Below are 20,642 nucleotides of genomic sequence, written 5' to 3'. Positions count from 1 at the left end.
CCCTCCCAAAATGTTTTTTTTTTTCAGGACTTCTCATTACACAACTTTCTATTCTTACAACAGAAAATAGATCTACCCCACTCAATATGTTTTTTCAGGACTATTTTTACAACAAGGAAAGACTTACCCATCTCCATGTTTTTCTGGACTATTTTTACAACAGTCAAAGACTTACCCCTCTCCATATGTTTTTTTTCAGGACTATTTTTACAACAGTGAAAGACTTACCCGTCTCCATTTGTTTTTTCAGGACTATTTTCACAACAAGAAAAGACCTACCCCTCTCAATATGTTTTTTCAGGACAATTTTTACAACAGGGAAAGACTTACCCCTCTCCATATGTTTTTTTCAGGACTACTCATTAAGTAACTTTCTAATATTTTTACAACAGGAAACATCATTACTGAAAAACAAAATATTGTAATTGTCAAACTGAATCAATAGTTTATCATTTAGTGGAAAAAATAATTGTGAAATACCAATTATGTCATGTTGTTTTCGATAAAATGAATAATAAAAGAACTTTTACTTTTTTGAAACTAAGTTTAAACAGGTATATCTCCCTTTATATTTGAAGGATTAAAATTTCCTGTTAATATGCACAACTGCATGTTGTGTACTTCTTACCCAAGTTTTGTTAAATTTTGTCCAGGAGCAGAAGTTGTGATGATGAGAAACTCAAATCATGTACTTCTGGAAACTAAGTTCAAAGGAACATAACTCCCATGAAATAAGAGATACAAAAAATTTTCTGGAAATATGCACAACTACATATTGTATCCAAGTTTAGTGAAATTCTGTTCAGATGTTCAAGAGGAGTTGTGATGACATAAAAAGAACTGACAGATAGATGGATACATCAAAAATATCATAACCCACAAAACAACGCTTGAAACACAGAAAAGATAGTAGATGAAGAATAAACTGCAACACAAAAGTAAAATATTGTACAGTGTGTCAATGAAAGGACACTTATCAGCTAGAAATGTGATTGATGTTGTTACATGATTGCATTAATATAAGTAAGTCCTTTTGCAGTGATTGATGAACGTCTACTGCAACTTCTGATCAGATAAATTTGCCAACCTAAACCATATCAGCATATGCAACATCATAGGAAATTTATACAAATTAGCTTTCTTAGACATTTCCTGATATTTTTTTTTTTGGAACAGTTTTACTCACATGAGACTAGTGACAATCAATATAGACTGGAACAATTTTGATGGTGATATATATAAAATGTAAATTGTTTGTGATGTAAAAGTCTTGTATTCAGTTCATATACTTCAATACAAAGTCAAACTCTTTAATTATGTACATGAATTTCAATAACTTCTCTTTAATAATATCCAAACCACAAGAAAAAAATCTGGTTGAAAAATATCAACAAATGAATTAATTTATATTATAGAAAGTGCATAATACTCCCACATGACATATGAGAAATACATAACCTACACAAACACCTAATCAAGGCAGTAGATTGTGATATTCAAATACCCAGAGATACTCTCTAACTTGAACTCAATTTTAATAAAGAGCTGCACTTTAAGCACATGGTACACCTGTTGCCCTTTTAACTTGTCCTTATGCTTTTAATAAATTCACATGATCAACTAGAAATACTGTGAGCCCTGTCAAATACCCCCCTCCATCCATACACCCCCACCACCCCAAAAAAAAAAGTAAATAAAAAATGCAAAAAAAATTAGGCACTATCATAACAAATGGTCCATTTTCAACAATTTTTCAACAAATAAATTTCCTTGACCGTTGTCTCCTTTTTTTAAGGAGTAAAAACTTCATATCATGGAAACGTAAAATTTGACATTTATACAAATCAAGAGAGAGTTTACTTCAATACATATGACCAATTCACCAAAGTTTTATAAAATTTAGTGAAAGTGTTTTTGAGTTATTGTCCGAAAACTTGAAAATCACCCTTTTGTAGGTATAAAAATTCATAACACGGAAAGGAAAAATCAGAAATTTATAAAAATCGAAAGGGAGCTTACATCAAAAGATATAGACAATTCACCTAAGTTTCATAAAAGTTGGTGAAAGAGATTTTGAGTTATTGTCTGAAGTGTGGACGACGGAGGGACGAAGGGACGGACAACAGTATACCATAATACGTCCCATCTTATACGGGCGTATAAAAATGGTTGTATTAAAGATATGGCCAGGGTATCATAAAAAGAACTCAAATTGAGAATTTCCTAAAATTCTTGAGTTTTTCTTTCAAATCTTCAATTTCAAATTATTTGATTGGTCAAAATTTGAGTAGAGGAAGTATTAAAGATAATCTCAATTCGAGATTCTTCATGAAACCTGGTCCTGACAAGCGAGAACACCATAGAAAAAAACAAAAAACACAAAACTAGAGCTCTGGAGAACCTGAATTGCTCACCTGGAGAATTTGATATCATGTGGTATCATTTAAAAAGGTCCATACACTTGCATCATTCCTTCCACCTAATTGAGCCACCTGAGTTAATTGTTTGCAGAGGGCATTGTGGTCATCAACCATATCAAGCTTCAAAACATTAGCACCTATGGTTTCAGAGGAGTTGATCTTTGAAAATTGGCTCATTTTACAGTATTTGCTCTTTTAAGTTAGGGTGTAATAACCTTGAAAGACGTTCAAGGGTCTCATCATGTTGTTAATTTTTTTCTTGGAGCCCTCTTTTCGAGTGCTTCCCTTTCAACTTCAGAATAAATGTTTTCAGTTTTTTGTAGGTAAATTCCAGCTACTTCCGACTGTTAAGGTTGAAGTTTTGAAGCATTACCAACACGCAATTAGCCCAACATTATATTAATACTTACCAGGATATGTAAAAAATAAGGCTAAACATAATAATGACTTGACTATCACAGCAAAATCTGGCACATCTCCTGAAAATATATAACAATAATAGTGTGACTATCACAGCAAAATCTGGCACATCTCCTGAAAATATATAACAATAATAGTGTGACTATCACAGCAAAATCTGGCGAATCTCCTGATAATATATAAATGGAAATAATGTGACTATCACAGCAATATCTGGTGAATCACCTGAAAATAAATAACTGTAATAGTGTGACTATCACAGCAAAATCTGGTGAATCTCCTAAAAATAAACATTAATAATAATGGCATGACTATCACAACAAAATCTAGTCACTCTTTTGAAAGTATAAGCACAATAATGACGACCTAGTGACTCTCCAAAAATAAATAGAAAATACTGCTTCTATTTATTTGAGATGGTAATGGGCAATACAAAACTGGAAAATAAAAGTTTTTTTTCTATTCATGAGACTACTTTTGTAAACCACAAGAATAACTTACATCTTCTGATAGTTTATAACTAGAACTAATTCTGAATTATTAAGTTTCAGTTCAATGTTTCAAAATTATTCAAAAACTCAAATTCCATTAAGTATTTTTTTATATATTCGTCATAAAATTCTTAAGTAAAAATGTTTTACATTATAAATGGCTACACTGATCTATCGTCTAAAATAGTCTTGAATGATCATAATTTGTCATTAACTAAAAAATAAATTTCAATCTTTAGAAACTACTACTAAAATATCTCATCTTCATATTTCGCTGACTATAAAGAAAAAAATCATTATGAACAAATTCTTGCTAAGTCACAGTTTTGTATACCAGGGTACTTTATTTCAAAATCTACTGAGGCAAGTTATGTCAGGAATCATAATAAAGTGTGTTTCTTGCAATGATATTGTTTTGATAGAGATGTCAAAATTTGGTATGCATAGTCATGACACTGAAAAAAAATTGTCTGTACTACAGCTTCATAGAGAATATAGAAATTCTCTTTGATGCATAAGTAAATAAATCCTCAATATTCTACTGTTGCCTTTCTCATATTATCCTGATTCATCAATTAATTAATTATAAATTAATTTCACATGAAATGCAATGTAATTATAATAATTAGTAATGGAGAATTATCCACTTGCTTAAAGTGTATAAATTAAAAATCCCTCGTTGAAAGTATTATAGTTAGGTAAAAACAATGATATATGGAAGATAAAAATAAGTAATGAAATAGTAAAAATGAACTCCAACTATAAACTCATCACTTACCACCAAAGTAAACTTGAAATATAATCTACAGTAAATTTGAAATGTTTAGATAAAAAGCTACACTATGTCTACTTTCCAACAACAGTGGAAATAGATGACTTTCAGATTTGCTATTTACGTTAAATCTGGTGGAAACTTGTTTATGATTTCATACTTGACAAATGAAGAATTTTAGATTTGAAAAAATTCAGACCAGTAATAATGATGTGGAAATATGTCTATGAAAATAAAATATTTGAATTGCCTCTGTAATACTGTATCAATTAAAAAATCTTAGTAGCATTCAGGTTTCTGTTCCCTTGGCTCCCATTGCAATGTCTCTTATCTTATGCCTGTTCACCCCATTTGAGCTCGATATAAATGATTTCTTTTGGAATGGAAGTTAATGTGAAAGTTGTCTACTGGTTTATTTAGGATTTTTTTCAGAGTCATTTTTCTCATGTTTTGACAGTTGAGAAAATTAAATTTTCATGGTGTAGCACAATCTTAACTTGAAACAATGCATGCTAGAGTCTGATACATAATTTTGATTGGTCTAGTTTAATGTTAGTACATACCTTTGGGAAGATTAAGAGTAATGATTGCATTGGTTTCTGGACCAAATGACTGAAATGAAAATAAATATCAATAATACAATTTAATTCAATGATTCATTGTACATGAGTTGACGACTCCTTAGTTTCAATGCAAGTAAGAATAAGAAAAATATATACCGTACAGATTTAAATGCTTGGTTCTCAGGCCATTTACCATGAAAACAAACGAGAGAGGAAGGCAATTTTTTTAATGTTTTATTGCCTCAAAAAGTTGTTAGAGTACTTTTTAAACTGTTCATGGTCTGAAAAAAAAAGTCATTTTTGTTTTTATTTCATTGATATGGCAAAAAAACTGATAATGAGGTACCTTCAAATGAGATGTGACAAAGCTGGAAAAACAAGAAAAGTCATTTCATTTGAGGGAACCTTTATCCACAGTTTTCATTTTTGACGTTTGCCAAGGCTGAATTGCTGGCAGAACTTTTAATTGTGTCACAAGGGCATTTGAGTTTTCAAATATTTTTTAAATCTTCTTAAGAATTTGAATGCATGATGTAGAGTCAAATCTGTCTTACGCAACTTTGAAAGGGAGTGCAAAATCAAGGTCATATATGACAGGTGTTTTTTATTATTATATACAATGCTTTACATAAAGATATCATAATCATAGTTGTTTAAGACAGGTTATTATTGAATACAGGTGGTTGCTATGACAGGTTAGACAATACCATTGCATGTGACTGAACCATTAACACTACTAGGCACTTCAAATACTCTAGTGCTTCCCCTTATGAAGGCAGACGTAAGGTAAGGGACACAACTCTTAGAAATCATTGGAACATTTGTTTTCAGCGTTTTTCATCAATCTCATGTATTAGCATCAAAGTAACTTGGATTGATTTCATTCTGTTTCAAGTGATTGCTTGATAGGCTTTGGTGAAATTGAATATGATACAAACATATCACTGATTTCAAGAGTTATGTCCCTTACCCTAGGTATACCTCCTTAAAATAAGATCAGACAATGAGGAAAAATGCTGGTTAGCAAGTATTTCAATGAAATGAATTAATTTACATAACAGAAAGTGCAAAATACACCCACTAGAAACACCTAACCTACACAAACATCTAACCTACATGTAGGCAGCAGATAATCTGACATGAATTTCAATCTGACCATAAACCTAAAGATGTTTTTAGAGCAATAAAGTGCCTTCAATATTATGCTGGGATTACATTTTTAAATTATTCATATGCATCAGTTATATCAAAGGTAATAATGAAATGCATCCATAAAATTCATCCAGAATAAATTCAGAAGGCATTAGAGCGTGATATCATGTAACAAAGTCAACATAATGCAAGTACATTAAATCAACTTATTGATCCAATGAACATTTTATACTTTAAATGAAGTTACATCAGGTAAATGTTGGGAAAGTTTTATCTGAATAGTTCCAAATCACTTAAAGATATATGAAAGTACACTTATTTATAACACAGAGGTAGGAAGTTCATCAAAGAGTTAGAGACATGATTTTATATAGTGGAAAAAAAACTACAAAAAGTGTAATGGCCAAAAATTATCAACTCTTTATCATATATCTATATATCACTATAAGAAAAATGAAAGTTAGGTGGTTTTCATTCATAGTAATGAAGTAACAATAGAGCCACAATAATATCTGTCATTAAACAAAAACTTTTTCAGACACTATTACATCCAGAAAACTATGTCCACACTCAAGAAACAAATATATATTTTCACACATGATAACTATGCAATTATGAATGTATTCACTAAATATTAAGTTGTTTTATGGTTGTTTTGACATCATTCTATTGCAAGAAATGTTACTCTAAAGTGACCAAAAGTACAAATTGAACAGAATATCTTAATTTTGGTAAAATTCATGCAATTTCTTAGTCCTTTTAAAGTAAGAATTTCCAGAAGTTTTTAGGTTTTCTTAAATTCCAGTCTCCAAATTCACAAAAAAGCACATTTAACACTTGATGACTAACTTTCAGTTGTATTTTGGGCCAATAAGAGCCTTTAAATCCCCTTCTCCTTTTATATTGAATTTTATCTGACACAGAAAGTCTATTCAATTTTCTTCTGGCTTTTTATTGAAACAATGGGTCATTAATCAAACCAAAACATCAACAAAAACAAAGGAGAATGCAAGGTCACAGGAATTTATACTTAAGTGCCATTTACATATCAGTAAATTTTCCTTATCAACTGCAGCATCTCATTCTCTAGAATGCACCATGATGCTCAATGGTCTTTGCTATTCAAGAAATACAATAACACTTTATCCGTTAAGGCTGCAACAATGTCTAAGAAATAATATGGAATAGGCATTCCCTAAATCAGTGAGCACTGTGAGCTTTACCATATATGTACCGTTTGTGCAAGACTCATAAAAATAATAAAGAACATTACAAAAAGGGGGGGGGGGGGGTTGGATGAAAATTTTTGTTTTGCAAGTGCAATATTTTTATTTATATTTCAGCTGCAATTGAGAAATCAATATTTTTATTGGAAAATCTGCCTAGTTAAATAATGAGGGATTTTTTTTTTTTTTTCAATGAATGAGTAACTTGAAAAATATGTTTTTACAAAATCCTGACCCCATCCCCCCTTTCTCTTCGCTTTCAAAATGGTAGATATCTTTATAGCACTTTGCCGTACTTCATAATTTTTAACACTTAAGGGCATCTCTAGCAACATCCTTTTCAGTTTTAGCCAGTCAGATCAATTTGTACAGACACCGGAAATATTACAGGTCTCCACAGATGGTTGGAATATTTTACATATATCATGTGACGTTAACAAAATCCAGACATAACTGACAGCTGCAAATCAATTGAATTCCAAACAAGAAAATGATTGCCTTTCCTATCTTAGAAAAGCTATGCTTTGATTTGGATAATACAATCAGAGTTATATTTTTTCCAAGGTAGGTTAGGTTCTTGACAACAGCAACAGTGGAACGGCGAAGATACAGGTACGTACATCCACTTTTTCCCAAACTTTTTAAAAACATCATATTCACATCTTTTAATAAGTAAACAAAAATAGAAAAATACATGAAAACTGTCAGAAAAGGTGAAATTACTTTTACTGAAACTTATTCTTAACATATATACTTTAATTTCTTTGATTTAGGGGAGGGATGAATCTTCTCCGTAAGGACAGTCAAGTTTTGTTACTTCCGGGACAGGACTTTTTTTTTCATTAGTATATCAGGGAACCTTAAGGGAAATTTAGATAGTACATGTAATAACAGTAGGGCTCACACCGCTTAGCGGTGCTCGCTATAAATCGACATGATTAAACATTTAAGAGTTAATATCAATAACTTTATCTCTTAATACCCTGTAGAACCAAACAAAAAAAATGACTATTTTTTTATAATCTTACATTAATGAAGGGTAATAACAAAATTACCAAACTGATAAGCTCTAGGCAGTAGTCAAAAGGAAAGTCTGTTAAACAAATGGCTATATCAGGGCAAAAAAAAACATGAAGTTGGAAAACCACCACAATGGTCCTGATTTGGTACAGGTGTTTCAAAATGGAAGACGGGTTAAACCAGGTATTATAAAGCCCTGAACCTCCTGCTTCCATTATGTTTTATTATTTCTGGTTTATAATTCATAGCTTTTTCAAATGCTACTAAGATTTCAACTAAGGTTTGAATAAAAAAAGACATGGGAACTGGACTATTCATAACCAAAATGTTAATTTTCACAGTGTATCTTCTACTTATTGTCTCCCCTTCATGAAAATACAAAAATGTTTTTGCTATTCCATATAAACGTATACTAGAACATAATGCAGAATTATTTTACTGCTGGTACTCAAGCAACTTGTTTTTACCAATATCCTGTTAGATAACCTGCCAATAAGGTTTTAACACTTTCGGTTTGAACATAATTATAATGATAGAAAACTTACCAGATAGCCTGCTGATCCAAATGATATGTACAGAAATGTTACTATGAACATGGTAAATATAAAATATCTGAAAATAAATTAATTTGAGATAAGTACTGTAATCTGATTGGTTAAAATAATTTTGTTATATCTCAGTGGATAAAAAAAATATTGACACACCCCTATTCAGTTAAATTCAGAGCTACTTTTCTCATGTTTAAAGATAAAAATATATTTTAAAATCAATTTATAAGAATTGGCAATAATAAAAATTTTGTCAATTCAAAAATAACATTAATATTCCATGTGCATATTTTGTTATTGCACTTCGCACAATAAACAATATACACATGGAAAATTTATATTATTCTTCAATAGGCAAAATTTTCTTTACTGCCCATTCTTAAATACAAAGTAAAATGGTAAGATAATTTAAAGTTGAAAAGAAACCACATATGGACAGGAGATAGATGAAGGAATAGTTTCATAAACCACTAAAGGGAGACAACATAAACAACAAAAAACTAGCAAGCTCACTAATGGATACCCTGCTACCCATCCCAATAATGATTTGGTCAAAATATAAATACCCTGCTACCCATCCCAATAAAGATATGGTCAAAATATAAACACCCTGCTACTCATCCCAATAAAGATATGGTCAAAATATAAACACCCTGCTACCCATCCCAATAAAGATATGGTCAAAATATAAACACCCTGCTACCCATCCCAATAAAGATATGGTCACACAGGAAAATGGTGTAGGTTTAGTCTGAAACCAAATTCCACAATGGAATGCCTTGTTTCCAAATTAAAAATGTGACATGATGATTTAAGAAGTTTTGTATATTTTTTTCTTCCACACCAATGATCAAACAGTAAACTACATTTGAAAAGTATAATATAATAAATAGTGCATGACACTTCAGGTCAAATTGCAATACATGGACCAGTTGGTCACCTAAAAAAATTCAATATTTTTCGTGGGACCACATACTGCTCCATATATTACCATATAACCCTTAGCATAATAAACTATTCGTTAATACATATCTATTTAAATTACTATCTACATTGACTTTTTCATTATAACAGCTGTTACTGGTGTAAAAAAAAATATCAAATTTTGTTGTGACAGTCATAAAGAAATGAACTAGTATAACATTCTATAATAATTTGTTAAAATTAAAAAAAAAACCACACACACACACACTCAAACACATAACCTTATATTTTATTCTTAACTTTGGCATACTAAATGATATATACTTTATTTAGATTTTTAGTACATGTATAGTAATATTTGACAAAGTCAAATTTGTGACAATATACCAAACATATACTTACGATTTAAACTTGTGTCTAATTTCTTTGGCAAGTGAAGATTCTAGTGACAAAATCATACCAGCACCCTGAAAAAAATATTTCATAGACTTCATTCAAGTCCATCATTCTATTAGATAAAATTAACGATTTATCACCAAACTAGTAAATACTGTTTCTGTCATTTCAGATGTGTAATATTATTCCTGACCTTATTAAGGATTTTTTAACTCATGCAGCAGACACCATATTTATGCAATAACCTAATTTGCTTGGCATTGAAAAAGCTGCCTTGGTTCCACATATATCTATTTTTCTCCTAAGGATCTTCATAGGCTTCTTTGTAGATTTTAAGTTGAGTACACAACAAAATTGCAACATATGTTTTCAGAAGTTTTTTAAACATATCCTTAGGACAAGTATAGTAAATATATGTTTTTCTGCATTTAAAAAATACATGAATTCATATATTTTAAAAAATCAAATGAAAACCCTACTCTTTTCATATCTGAAATCATAGTTTAAACTTAGAAATACCATGTGATTTTATATTTTACTGTTTTTCATGAATAACCTGTTTAGTCATATACATATGTTTTTCAAGATGTCCTAAACATGATAATCATGTTTTACAGGTGCTTTCAAAACATAAGCAAAAAATACAGTCGAACCTCGTTAAGTCGAAGTCGAAGGAACCATGCAAAAATGTTTGAGTTATCCGAGGTTCGAGTAATCCAAGGTCAAGATAAACCGGATATACTAGTAGTTTGTTCCATGATTTTTTCTGTAGTTACATCATTTGTTGTGCTTGTACATGTACAAGTACTTCATTTTACACGGTACTGCGTAATGTCAAGCGTTCCATATCGGAAGATATTATTTGTATGTTGTATATCATGTTTGAAATACTGAACGGCACTAAGTGTTTTAGTGAAATTTCCTTTTTAATTTTTCTATATCAAAAACGTCATAGTTCATAACATACTGCTTTGTTTGATTCACAATCAAGAGTATCGTGAAACCATGTGCTCTGCAATATTATGATAAAATTTCAAATTCACTGGCGAAACGAATGTAGTCGTTGAAATACCCTAACTATCGTCTGTTTGATGTTTCATTAAATAGTCAGATACCATTACAATTCATCTGTATTTCTTAAAAAAATTTTCAAAATATCAAAATATCCGATATCACTGTTAGTGTAAATTCCCACGTGTTATTAATAAAATTCGTTTTCTTTTAACAACACATGCAATTTTAAATTAAATAAATAAACAAATCAAACCATAAAGAGTGTCCACAAATTAATTTTAAAAGCCATGCTAACTGTTGTTAAAATACACTTTGATCATGGTTTGTAATAAAGCAATCATTTTTCCTACTACTTAGTTGACTTCGAGACATCAGGGTTAATTAACCTCAAAGTCATATCAAGGGGACTGTTTGATAACCTCGAGTTATCCAAGGTTTCGATTCATCCGAGTTCGATGTCATCCGAGGTAAAATTGTATTGGAGTAAGGGAAGTTTTGCTGGGACTTCGTAATTAGTTCGAGTTATCCGAGATTTCGACTAATCCGAGTTCAACACATTGAAGTTCGACTGTAAGTTGAATTTTTTTTTTGTGTATACTGACTGCTTAGTCATCATGTGACATTCATTATTCTATAGGTAACTTCCATTCTTAGTCATCATGTGACATTCATTATTCTATAAGTAACTTCCATTTTTAGTCGTCATGTGACATTCATTAATCTATAAGTAACTTCCATTTGTGTCATCATGTGACATTCATTAATCTATAAGTAACTTCCATTATTAGTCATCATATGACATTCATTATTCTATAAGTAACTTCCATTTGTGTCATCATGTGATATTCATTAATCTATAAGTAACTTCCATTCTTAGTCATCATGTGACATTCATTAATCTATAAGTAACTTCCATTCTTAGTCATCATGTGACATTCATTAATCTATAAATAACTTCCATTTGTTAACTTGAACATTGTCAGTATGCATTGTGTTTTGATAAGTTCGTCTTAAATGAGGGGTAGATTCAGTTAGAAGTCAAACTCAGTGATTAAAAACTTTAAACAAATATATGGATCCACAACAAAGTACCTACCTCATAACAATAAATAGCTATACATACAAAGAAAGGAAGACCAACAATTGACATCTTCTTTGGATGTATTCTGTAAATAAACAAATATATGCATGAAAAATTTAAAAGTGATTATGACAGCCCTGATCAACAAGTATTTCTTCCCATCTTGGCAGGTGCTCTAAAACTGTTTCAGAATTATATACAGATTACAATATCATTTATAGCATTTGATTTGGATTTTACAATATTTTATATTTTTAAGATGCATTTAAATACAAAATGTATACATTGATTTTAAAGTTTTCCAGTTATGCCCCTTGACAAACAATACATGATGTTAAAAAGCAAAATAGTCAGTTTACTTGTTGAAATATATTTAATTTGACTTGCATATAAATTTAGAGAGGAATTCACCGCTACTTGTTACTCAGATATGATTACTATAAAACAGGACATTTACAAGTCTTCTTTAGAATTTCCATTCATTACATATATTTTCAATTTTTCTTATGAAAACTTATAGGACATGCAGTTCCCATTACAGGTCTTACAATAAAACAGTAAATATAAATCTCTGAAGAGAATGTCCTAACTCAACAGGAACAAAAAAACAGGACTTGCTAATATATTATTCATGTTTTTGTTATTTAAATTGCAAGAAATTAAAAAGAACTATTTTACAAAATTAAAATCTAGCCACTACTACTACTCCCAATACATGATTACATTAATTTTTAATTTATACTTTCAAATTCTGAATGTATTTTTGTTATTTAATATACATGTAAATCTAGCCAACCAAATTCAAAGTTCAAAGGAAACGATGTATCTCATGTACCACTACATGTATTTACTACAAATATTTTAAGAGTGACAATACTGGAAAAATGGAACCTTATGATCTTCTTACAAATACAGTTATGACAAATGCAAAGTATTTTTGTAATAAACCAAATGTTTTTTTTTTATACATAAAATAAGATTTAGAACAAAATCAGAAAATTTTATAAAAAAAGAAATCCCATGTGTATATTTGACATTTGTTAAGGGATCAGAGTGTTATCATATACTTGCAGCTCATTAGAGATTGCGTTTTCCAATTTTCATATTGTAAAAACTATTGAAATCAATACTACTGAATTTATTCAATATTTCATAGTGCAAATTCTAAATTTCTCAAAATGAAGAAACAATTATCATCAACACACAAACTGTTAAAATACTTCATAGATTCATAAAATTGAGGATGCATACTCTAGTAAGCTGCATAGACAGAGAGAGGTGTATTTTGAGTATGTTTAACCTACTACATACCTGGTAGAGCTAAAATGTGACACATCTATGTTACAATGTTATAGCATTGATGATATAATAACATATCAGTATCCAAGTGAAGTACTGGATTACTATTTTACAAAATTATGATGTTCAATCCAAAATGAAAATCATATGATAATTTACAAATGATAATCATATCATATCATGGTGTATATGTCAAAGAGACAACAACCCCACCAGGATGAAATTGTCAGTTTTAGTATAAAAAAGCTTTGCCACAATCAAGCAGTGCATAAAGCATATTAGGGATAAAATGATCATAACCATGATATATACTTTTAAATATTGAGTTATCTCCCTTCTTACATTTAATAAATGTTATGTATACAACACCAAGAATTTAAGAAATTATATTTTCTATCCAGTTTCTATCAATAATAATCCCAAATAATTAGTATGTCATCTATATTGATGGCTGTGCTTATTATTATACTCCATTAGTAAAGCTGGCAATGAATCATCTAATTAAAAGATTTATTTAAAAAAATATAGTAGTATACTTACTGAACATGATGAAAATGTTCAAAATCAAACCAGAACACAACACCAAAGGCAAGTAGGTTGGAACACTGGGCCATCAAGCTATCAGGAGAGAAATTATCATACCTGTTATAAGCTTCTCAAAATACATGTATTAGGCAACATAGGTGTAGAAAAAATATGATACTTCAATAATAATACATTTATTTTTTTTTTAAATCCAGTTGTCCCATTTTTTAGGTTGCTTATGACAACAAGAACATCCAAAGTTTCTAACCCTGCCATAAAATTCTTAAGAATTAATACTTATAATTAAAGGGAAAGTTTCACAATACAGAAATGAAACCAGGTATAAATTTATCTGAAACAAAGAAAATGCAATAATGGATTTACTAAGGTACCAAGACATTGTCAATAAATTTCTGTATTTATATGTATATAGAATATAATTGTCTTTCAACAGTCTCTAAAAAATCTTTTTAGATTGATGTATACATTGCTAATGTTTCACTTGTTCTATGTAGATTTTAAATATGTATATTTGTATGTGGTGAGACTATAATAATATATTTAATCAGTATTGTAATTTTATTTGTTTATGTTAGTCAAGTAAAACAACAGTAAGGGTGCAATGTACACAAGCTATTCATACCTATTCCAAGCATTTTACAATAGTATACTGATTTACATTACTGCAAAATAAACCTATAACACTCCTTAATCCTGAATTCTGATGTATTGGCAAATGCATGTATATCTGTCCTTTCTGTCTAAGACTTTTAAAGGCATACAATCTGAAGCCAAAGGCTAATGAAAATTAATTTGTTAACCTACCTGGTCAAAGCAAGACTTCCCAGGTGTCTCAGTAATGTCATGAAGGACAAGGGTGGCAGTAAAATTATCAACCAATGTACTCTGTAGGAGAAAAATATCTACATGCAATTGATTCATAAATTACTAATTAGAAAAAATTGTAATCTTTAATGCAAATGAAGAAAATGTTTATAAGTCTTAAAGAAGTGTTATTGTTGTGTAAAGTTTGAAATGCATTGAATTGTCTTGTTTTGGTTTTGGGATATTTATCAGCAGCACCAGGTGTACCAAATTGGATATCTCTACCATAATTATCAGATTCCTTACTGTAATATCTGTCAGAATAAGATAACATGACCTGACCTTTATACGGTAAGCAGTATCAATGAGATTATAAGTTTGCTTTTTAACACAATCCATATGACCAATACCACATCTGAACTGAAACTGTTCTAGTTTTGAATAGTTATGTGTATCCTAAAATAAATTCAAGAAATACCTTCCATTTTTCTTTTTTTAAAATTTGTTCTATTTGAGAGGTTAAAACTCACAGACATAATATTCACAAGTGTCATCTACTTTATACAACATTGAATTTTGATCTTACAATCAGTATTACATTGTTTACTGTGTCATGATGTCTACCTTTTTTTAAGTTCACAGTATAAACTCTCTACCAATTTTTACAGACTAACTGACTAGTTAAAATTCCCCCTAAAAGGCCCAAATTTTCCATCAGGTATATGAGCAATGTCATGGCTGGATAAAATGGAGGGACACCACACATATATCCTCAAAGACCAATGTCCCTCTGTGGTCTCCCCAGCATTTGTTTTCATATGTGCCCTAACAGAGCCTAATCTAGAGGGAGAAATGAGTAAAAACATTTCATTGTTAATGCTCAACTTCTCCCATTAGTCTTTAGAGGGAAAAGGTTCTTGTAACAAAAATATGTCAATACTGTTATATTTCAAACAGAATTTACTAAAACTTCTCCTTGTCATCAATGTCTAGATTAGGCCCTATGATAGTGTCATCTAAGCCACCTTTATATAAAATAGCATTGCAAATAAATTCCTTTTTCCTTCACCTGTCATACATACTAGGTGTATTAAAACAATCTGAAACATTCAAGGGTGTGTGGTACATCTTGCACATAAAATGCTTAAGTGCCCTCCACAAGTACCATCTTTTCTAAGATCCTAGCTAAAACACTAATAAAACACAAGAATAAAAAAATTCTAGATTCTCATCCCATTTTTTTTTATTTTTAAAATGTGTTTTGAAAAATATTCCCAGACTCGAATTTCTGGAAATGTTCCATGTCTTGTCTGGAAATGACTTATCGTTATTAAGTAACTTCCAGATTGAAAATCATAATTTTTTTGCTGCTATTTCTTTTAAAAATGATTCAAAATTAAATGAAAACTGATATAGGTGTAGCAGTAGAAAATACATACTTTGATAATGCTGTTTCAATAACTTTGTGCTGGTAAAATCAATCATGAAGCACATTTAGATGGTCATAATACTAACGCTTGTTTCTGGGCATGAGTGACAGTTACTGAAGGAAAAACAGAAAATAAAAATGAAAATTTGTCCCTTGCTTTTTCAGAAAAAAATGACAAAAATCTACATTTTTTTTTATTCTGGTCTAAAGAGCAGTTCAACTTGAAACTAAAATGTCTGTACCTTTGATGAAGTGTGTATCTGCAATACCTTCTGCAGTTATTTAAGGAGGCAGACCTAGGGTAAGGGACAAAACCCTTACACATCATTGGAACGTTTGTATTCACCTTTTTACATCAATCTCTTGTAAGCATCAAAGTAACATGGACTGATTTCATGCTGATTCAAAGGAAAGCTTGAAAGGCTTTATTGAAATTGAATATAATACAAACATATCACTGATTTCAAGAGTAATGTCACTTACCCTAGGTCTACCTCCTTAAATTGTCTTAAATGATAAATTAAAGATTAAAAACTTACAGTTTCATATTATTGATATAGTCAGACAAGTTCTCTGTGATGAAGATCAAGTATGCACAGCAAAAGCCTAAAATATATGTAATGATTAGTCTTCAATTTGAAACAATATTGAGTCAAATATAACAGGTTTTTTTTTCATTCTTTTTCAACTCACAATGAGCAAACTGCTGTGTAGCAAATAAATGTTGAAAGGGACTAATGGCATATAAAAATGTATATGTACTAAACACTAAATGTACTAATACATGCAGTTCATGTATGTAATGTTGTCTCAGGACACTCAGTCATTCTTTTAATGACAGGATTTAATACTTACCAACTTGTGACACAACAATGGCAATGTCCACTAAAACACGACCATAGTTCCCTATAGCATAGAAACCTGTTCAGGGAGAAAAAAAAGCATTTTATTTTTACAGGATAAATCATTTATATGTAATGTAAAGATATAAGGAGAATAGTAAGTCAAATATTGTCCCTGAGGGAGCAGCTATTATCCTAAGGTATGGTAGACCCTAATATTCAGTTCATGTTTTATTTTTTTGATTGATAGATTGATTGAGGTTTCATGACCTTCAGCAGATAATTTATGCTTCAGGATAAGAATATTTGATTAAATGAACAGACCCTGCTTTGTATTAGTCAAACACCCTGAACCGGAATTTTTATTGTGCTAGCTCACAGACCACAGGCCACAGGTAGATATGTTACCCCACATAGACATATTACTCCAAGCCAATAAGTTGGCACTCTATCTCTTATATGCCATGTGCTTGGCTGAGAAGTAGTGACCGCCAATTTTCAAGTGATTGGTGTGACTTGGTCACTTAGCCAGGGACCAAACACATGACCTCCTTCACTTCTGGCGGTCTATTATGCAGAGAAAAAAATTAGAAACTAACATCCTTTTCAAGTACTAGCTTCTAAATAGTTATCTTTTCCAATAAGTACTTAGTTTATAAATCAAACAAGATGTTGGTGTCCCCATTTGATTTTGAACAAACCAACTAAGAAGGATACATAATGAATTCCATTAAACAATGTGATTTTAATGGTAATGTAGTAAAAACAATTGATTGGTCTTGACATTATTTCCAGAAAAAATGTAATAAAATCCAGGTAATTTTCATGAAAAATTACTGAGGTACAATAATAAGTAGTTAACAGCTGATGTATATTAAAATTCTGCATAAACCATTTTTTATACCTAAGAACATTCGTTGATTTGTCATAAAGTGAATTTGATAGGAAGTGCATTTCTCACTAAGGAGACAAGAAAATTCCTATTTTTATCTGTGCATTATTTCCTTATCTCATCAACAGGTCCAGGCAGAAAATGTTTGCTTTCCCATAAAAAATAAAGAGTTAGTGAACAATCAAATCTTACGAATAAGTGTTCAAAAATTGTTTTAAAATTAAAATTTTATTGAGAATAAATATAATTTCATTCATTTAAATGGGTAGTGCAATAGAATGAAATTATTTTCTCCTGGGCGTTTGATCATATGTAGTCTAGAGGGCGCTTTTAGGGTTTTTTGGTCACGCTTCATTGAATTAAGTTTCCCAGGTTTTGTGCAACTCTTGTCATTCAGCACGAGCCCCGTGCAAGTCCGGGTGTCAAAAGAATAGGCCTGCAGCAGCGCTAAGCTTGTCATAAAAGGCGACTAAATAGTGCTCAGAAACCTAGACGGGGGCTATGCAACATTGGAGAGACAAGTGTCCATTTAATCCAAAGGCAGACAGCAGACCAAAGCGTAACGATTTCATCAAAGATGAGTATACATTTATTGATGTTGATAATAATATAAACAATTCCCCAGTTCATTTAACTGATGACTATTATGAATATGAACAGGGTTAATCCAATATTATTGTTAAAGGCAGATTGAGAAAACACATACATCGGCTGTTATGATTTTATAATTGACACTATACTAAACGGCTACAAATTGCCATTTTATACTACACCACCTCCTGTTCATTTAAATAACAATAGATCTGCTGTCACACACAGCGATTTTGTAGTTGAAGCAATTAGTTATCTGTTGATCTGCAGTTTAATTGTAGTATACCTATAGTTGTAAACCCATTAACTGTATCTGTACAGAAAAACGGTAAGAAGCATTTAATTTTAGACCTTCGTCATGTCAATGATTTTGTGGAAGACTTCTGTTAAGTTTGAGGATATTAGGGTACCTATGCAGTTTGTTCAGCAAGATTCGTATTGTTTTAAATATGATATTCATACAACATATCATCAGGTCGATATTTATGAGCCTCATACAGATTATTTGGGGTTTTCTTGGAATTATGGTGACAAGATTAAATATTTTAAATTTCTAGTTTTACCGTTTGGGTTGAGTTCTGCCTGTTATATTTTCACAAAATTAACTAGACCTTTAATCAAGAAGTGGAGAGAAGGTAAACGGGTACTCATGTATTTAGACGACGGGCTCGGTACTCATGTAGATTTTGATGTATGGTCAAAAAATTGCTTCTGAAGTCAAACAAGATCTTATCAGCAGTGGATTCGTACCCAAGGTAGAAAAACCCTTGCGGCGCCCTGTCCGAACACTTGCATTTTTAGGCTATTTCATAGATACTGAAAAGGGCTTGCTTAGCATTCCGGGAGATCGACTTGACAAAGTGTATGATACTACCGTAGTTATTGAACAGACCCTTACCAGGTTGAATCGAGTATGAGTTAGGACAATAGCTTCCTTAGTGGGTCAAGTTATTTCTATGTCTTATGTTGTGGGAAACATTGCATATATTATGACTAAGTATATTAGTATTGACGTTTTATCAGCATCATCCTGGAATTCAGCTATTACTCTTTCAGAGTTTAGAACAAATTTTGTTTTGGAAAAATAACGCTAAATGTGTTAATTTTAAGAAATTTGTGACTGACTATTCTTGTTATACTATAGTATACAGTGATGCTAGTGATACTGGTTTTGGAGGGTACATTTTAGAAAATCCGTAAAACATTGCGCATGGTATGTGGCATGCAGATGATGTTAATGGTAGTTCTACTTGGAAAGAATTAACAACTGTTCATAAGGTTTTATTTTCTTTGATTCATGTATAAAATGGTTGACTGACAATCAAAACGTGGTTTCTATTATTCAAAAGGGAAGCATAAAACGTCATTTACAGGACATAGCATTACAAATTTTTTAAATGTGTTTAAAACATAACATGACTCTGAAACTTGAATGGATTCCTCGTTCTCAGAACAAAGTCGCAGATTATGTTAGTTGTATTATTGATTATGATGACTAGACTATAGCGGACCATGTTTTTAATAATTTGGATTCAATTTTCAGCAGTCGGCATTGTGGTGCGACCATCCACTTTACTTACGTAATTATTTACTATTGCCCTAACCCATTTTAGTATTCATGGTACTGTTAGTTTTTGGTTCATGGTGATCATATCTACTTTAATGAAGTTTCGGTACCAGGAGAACCCATGATTTATTATTTCTTACAGGTTGTTTATATCCAATGACTGTTTTGAAGTGACCTATATTTTACACCTGGTCATGATATTCATGTACGACTGGCCACATTAATGTGTCATGATCAGCTGTTAAATGTAGGTCATTTAATGGGAAAACAAACTTGACATGAGAGAAAGAATCAAAGAACTGCTTTTCTCATGCAAGATTAGGAAATCTCAGACACGCTTGGGTAAGATCATTAGATGTAACAATACCCTTACTCTAACTCTAACTCTTACTTAACCCTTGTTAGAGAAGATTAAATATTACCCATGGGTGTCTGAGATTTCCCAACCATGCAATTGTACAGGTATTAGATTAATAATGTCTTCCATGTTATTTTGTAATCTTTAACTTATTCAACTTTGATTTGTGTCTAGTTCCTTTTACATTTGAGGGGGGGGGGGGGCATGATTAAATTGCACTATTTATTATGAATGTTATTTTTTGGAAGACATAATTTTGGAGATTTTAATCAAATGCTCCTCTTATC

The 20,642-nt window shown here is 31.0% G+C and overlaps 1 protein-coding gene and 1 pseudogene across 1 annotated transcript in view; one reads left to right on the top strand and one right to left on the bottom strand.

Annotated features, from left to right (window-relative positions):
* Positions 1-20,642, bottom strand: part of LOC148604456 (uncharacterized) — a 38,768-nt gene that overhangs the window by 13,520 nt on the left and 4,606 nt on the right. Inside the window, exons 5-14 of the mRNA XM_088548714.1 lie at positions 16,961-17,026; positions 16,645-16,711; positions 14,677-14,757; positions 13,867-13,944; positions 12,043-12,112; positions 9,939-10,003; positions 8,610-8,676; positions 4,667-4,715; positions 2,831-2,899; positions 331-404 (exon numbers count right to left, since the gene is read on the bottom strand). Of these exons, the coding sequence (XP_088404840.1) occupies positions 331-404; positions 2,831-2,899; positions 4,667-4,715; positions 8,610-8,676; positions 9,939-10,003; positions 12,043-12,112; positions 13,867-13,944; positions 14,677-14,757; positions 16,645-16,711; positions 16,961-17,026 (686 nt within the window). The remainder of the gene's footprint in view (positions 1-330; positions 405-2,830; positions 2,900-4,666; positions 4,716-8,609; positions 8,677-9,938; positions 10,004-12,042; positions 12,113-13,866; positions 13,945-14,676; positions 14,758-16,644; positions 16,712-16,960; positions 17,027-20,642) is intronic.
* LOC148604457 (uncharacterized) lies at positions 18,834-20,043 on the top strand (annotated as a pseudogene).

The sequence above is a fragment of the Perna viridis genome, chromosome 10 (genome assembly GCF_037379345.1).
Source record: "Perna viridis isolate PV_CMFRI_1.1 ecotype Kerala chromosome 10, ASM3737934v1, whole genome shotgun sequence".
Lineage (NCBI taxonomy): Eukaryota > Metazoa > Mollusca > Bivalvia > Mytilida > Mytilidae > Perna > Perna viridis.
This window is presented reverse-complemented; position numbering and strand designations above follow the sequence as displayed.